Source organism: Trypanosoma cruzi, genomic scaffold (genome assembly GCF_000209065.1).
Source record: "Trypanosoma cruzi strain CL Brener 1047053516595 genomic scaffold, whole genome shotgun sequence".
Taxonomy (NCBI): Eukaryota; Euglenozoa; class Kinetoplastea; order Trypanosomatida; family Trypanosomatidae; genus Trypanosoma; species Trypanosoma cruzi.
In genome coordinates, this window is record NW_001849440.1 from 128,451 (window position 1) to 132,918 (window position 4,468).

Genomic DNA, 4,468 nt, shown 5'->3' on the forward strand with positions numbered 1-4,468 from the left:
AAGACGTTGTACCTCCCCACGCACTTTTTCTTCGTCATCGTTACGGGCAATAAGATTCCATAGGAGAACGAGTGAGCGCTCCAGTACCGCTTCTGAGGTACAGGATGCCACGATACCTACAAGTGGCTGCAGCCCACCCGAGGTAATAAATTCCTTTCGGGCGTCAGGAAACGTCCTCGTCTTCTCAGACGCAGATTCTGCAACATTACATGCGCTATTCGTATTTCCGCAACCACTTATAATAAGAGGTGAAAGACACTCTAATACCTCGCACTTAACGTCATTGTTAACACTGTGAAGTAGGCGCGTGAGAATCGTGACAGCCTGACCCTCGCTTAGCAGAGTATGCAGCATGGAGGTCACCACGGATTCTGGCAGAGACGTTGGTTTCCGCAAAGAGGCAAGCGTTGGGTCTGTGGTACTCTGCGTGAAATATGGGGAACGAAAAAAATGACCAAGAATGTGTAGCTCCGCTAATTGAATGGGAGGACGCGGCAACGGGAGGTGCTTCAACAGACCGAGAAGTACTGGCAGCAACTCCTCCTGTTTTTTGGTGGACCACACGACCGTTTTCCCAAAATGATGCTCATCATAGCTTTCAATCGCGTGCAAAAGCGTCATTTCCTTCACATCTGGCAGACGTAACATTGCAAGGAGTGCACTACCTGTCGGACATGAGCCGCTGCCACCATGCGCACGTGGAATAGTCTTCCCCAGAGTGGAAGTTTGTTGACTTTTCCCACCGTCGACTAAATTATCATAATTCTCACTCTCCTCAATGGATGGCGACTCCTCACGAGCCTCCCCATGCGTGCCGTTTTCATTGGGAAACTGTTGTGGCTGTGATTCAGAGTGCCGTTTCTGCGATGTGTTGTTTCGACGTGGTCGCTTTGGTGACGTGGAGCTCATTGGTGCCACCTCCGGCGCTGCCTCTGTGCACTCCACTGTTGAACCGGCGACATTTCCGTTAGTTGCGTCCGTGTTCTCACGGGGAGCGTCCATACTGCGGTCCGCATCTGGCACGTAAAACTCCGGCACATCTCCTGTTACCAGCAGGTTCATCGCCAGTTTGCAAAACGCCTTCTGTTGCGCCGCCTCCTGCGCTCGTCGCTCCAAGCTCATAAGTTGAGCCTCAACACGTGCCATCTCAGCACGCAGTTTGTCATATGCCACCCGCACCACCTCCTTGTCACGCAAAATCGCCTCCTCCTCTCGAAGCAGTGCCAGCGAACGCTCCGCCAGCACGTCGCTCAAATCAACATACCCACCACCACCTACCGGGGCACCATTTAGCGAGTGGTGGTGGTGCTGCTGCTTCCACGCGGTCTCACGCAGGCTACGTGCAAAGACAGAGAGTGCACAGTGTCCAGCATCCTCGCTCTCTGAGAGAACTGACAGAAGCCCCGCAATCCGGCTTTCAGTTGTGCTCATAAATGATGCCAGGTAGCAAAAGCTCTCTCCCTATAGGTAATAATATTAACAGCAATAATAGACAGTGCTGGTCACAAGTTTATGCTACCGCAAAAAATAAGGGTGCAATGAAGGCTGTCAACAAGAAAGCAAAAGGATTTCAGTAAGCAATTTGCCATTCTTTAAACCAGATCGCACGCACCGTCAGATATAATAATCATAAATAAAAAAAACAAATGGATACAGCAAAGATGTTGGTTCATTGCATCAACAGTAAAAAAAAAAAAAAAGAAAACAGATTCCTACAAGAGAAACCACCGGATGTTATCCCTCTGCAGAGCCCTTTTTTCTTTTTTCTCTGTCTCTGTGTTTATTTGTGTGTTTGGTGCTACGGCGTATTCTTCATATTCTTAATCCTTCTTCGCGCTCTAGAACGCTCAATACGGCCTTCTTGTTCCATGTTTTCCTGAAACGACGAAGGAGCCCCTGACGAGACTGCAGGTACTCGGTATTTTGCTCTTCAGGAACAATTTCATCGTGTGAACCATTCAAATTCTAAGCATCCCAATCCTGCATGATTGCGTGCCCCCCAAGAACGACGGTAAAAGACCTTTTCTACCCCACTCTTTGCGGAGGTGCAAACTGTGGCACGCCACTCTCCGTGAAGTGCCGTTTCGGATCACCGATTAAGCGGTGCGATCTTATTATTCCCCCCGTCATCAGCATCACTTCGTTCCCGTTTGCATGTTGTCGTGTACAATTGGCTTTCTGCGGCTATTTGGGTGGAATGGGCATCTGTTCCATTTTTCCCCACCAAAATTGCGCGGGAGTCCCTCCACAGACGCCAACTCGATGCATTGCAAAAAAGAAAAGAAAAGAAAAAGAAATCAGAATGGAAAAATATCAGACCCTTCACCGCACGCCAAATGAAATGTTTGTGAAAAGAAGAAATAAAACAACAACAACCCCCCTTTACTTCAAACGGAAATTAAAAAATCAAAAAGGCCAGGCTGCAAATAATGCAGGTGATTACGATTACACGTGTCTTAAAACAGCAAGAAGAAATTTTTGAAAAACCCAAAGCAAAAAGAAAAAGAAAACCCAACAACTCTCTCTCTCTCTCTGTATGGCTCCTCCACATTCTCCTCGTTGTTGATTTAGGCTTATTACTGACGATGAGCTTCGACTTTTCCAGAAAGAGACCACCACACATTCACAACCATAAATTCACAGTCGGATAGGGAGAAAGAGAGCCTACACAGCTGCCGTGGATAACACTTTACGCCTCTTGGTTTTTGCTGTCTTCTTTTTACCACGTAGAGTGAGATCAAGTGGCAGCATGGAATGTCCCTGACGTACCTCCAGACGCGGCTGATTGGCTTCCTTAAAGGCAAAAGCGGAGTTCCACTCGGGGCCAAGAGGATGCCGCATGGACCGTGCAAACTCTGTCGGGTTACTGAATGGACGAGGAATCATATGCAGCAACATACGGTCTGGCACCAGTTCCACTCCATCGTGGTTGATAATGACATGATCGAGCTCAGCGTCAGCGCGGCTTTTCATTAGTGTTGTCTTTTCAATTTGTCGCTGCAAATCCATCAATTTTAACTTTTCCTGGTGATGTCTGTTGAGACGTTCGTCTTTGCCGCCCCACTCGCCCCAACCGGGAAGCGTTGCATTTTTGTCAACGGGCTTCATGATCGTTTCAACCTGCGCTGTTTTTTCCGCAAGAAATTCCGCGTCAACTTCATCATCGGCAAAGGCACGAGCAATGAGGTACTCCTGATGTTGTTGTAACGTTGTTTCTTCATCGTTCTCCTCTTCGGATTTTTTCTCTCCAAGCTGCTCCCTTTTTTTCCTTTTCCCTTTGGCCTTCCTAAGCACTCCCTCCTCTTCACCCTTGTTTGTGCCATTGACGTCACGCGGCCGTTTGGCGTCAGCCGGCAGAATCGTGATACGCGTACTGCTTGCTCGTTTCGGCGTCGCAGGAAAGACGGCCTCGCTGCCAACGTTACTAACAGAAGATATATTGGGCTGACGGCTACCAGCAAACCCTTCATTTTTCTCGTCCCTACTTCCAGCAAGGTCTGCTGTGTGAAATGTGGCAGCCTTATCTTTTTCTGTTGCCATCCCATCCGCCACACCATCATTGCTGCCTTCATCTCTAGTGGAACGCCCAGTACCATTCGCATCTTCCTTTGCACTCGTGTTCCTGTGAGTCTCCTCCGCCTCATTACCCCTTTGTGCATCAATACCACGGTGCCGCTTCAGCTGGATACTCTCCACAACTTTTCTGTCCGGTTGTTCCCCATGCCTCTGCAAAAACACCTTTCGTCCCACATTTGTCTCTACATTTTTCAAGGATTTAGCCTTCGATTTCAATCTTTTTGGCTTCTCTTCCTTCTCGCTGGTCTCATCCAAATCAGACGGTTCATCATCACTGCCCACAGCCTGGCCACACATGTCGCGACGAATGTCTTCCTGCAAGGTTTCCAACACCTCTGCGTAACGTTTTTCCTCGCGTTCCTTCGCCTGCTGCATAAAATTCATCTCCCGAAGCTCCATACGAGCCTTTTCGGTGGGCGTCATCTGTGACCCCGTCGTCTGGCCATCGTCCTCCCCCTCCTTCTCAACCTCAGCAATGCTTCGCCACAGTACAGATGTCAGCTTCTGACTGCTCTTTTCCGTCTTATTTCCCCCTTCCTGTTGCTGCTTCGCGGCCACTTCGGCCATAAGGTAGTCCACGACGCGCTCCTCCTCGCTTGATGCTGCCTCACTGTCGGCATGACCATCAACGTGCGCATTCAGGTAAGCGTCTTCGTCTGCGTCCTCTTCCATTTTTTGCATGAGTCGTTGATGCAACAAGTTCTGCTCGTTAATGGCGTCTTTTGTGTTGCCGTCAAAATTAGCAAACCGTTTCGCGTGGCGTACCCATTTACTTGTGTTCTTGTGCTTCTGCGTCACGCGCTCCTCCACTCTTGCCCTCATTAGCTTTTCTGCCAGACGAGCACGCGCCTTTTCGGGATGGAGAATCTCAAACGCCTTTTCCCGACGCTCC

At 49.2% G+C, this 4,468-nt stretch overlaps 2 protein-coding genes across 2 annotated transcripts, besides 1 other annotated feature; both read right to left on the minus strand.

Annotated features, from left to right (window-relative positions):
* On the minus strand, positions 1-1,431 carry Tc00.1047053506527.4 (hypothetical protein, conserved; the record flags this gene model as incomplete). The annotated part of the gene is made up of 1 exon (XM_798273.1): positions 1-1,431. A coding segment is annotated over one exon (1,431 nt), but the record flags the coding sequence as incomplete, so codon positions are not given.
* Positions 1-4,468: a sequence feature (heterozygous, Esmeraldo-like haplotype).
* On the minus strand, positions 2,665-4,468 carry Tc00.1047053506527.10 (hypothetical protein, conserved; the record flags this gene model as incomplete). The annotated part of the gene is made up of 1 exon (XM_798272.1): positions 2,665-4,468. A coding segment is annotated over one exon (1,804 nt), but the record flags the coding sequence as incomplete, so codon positions are not given.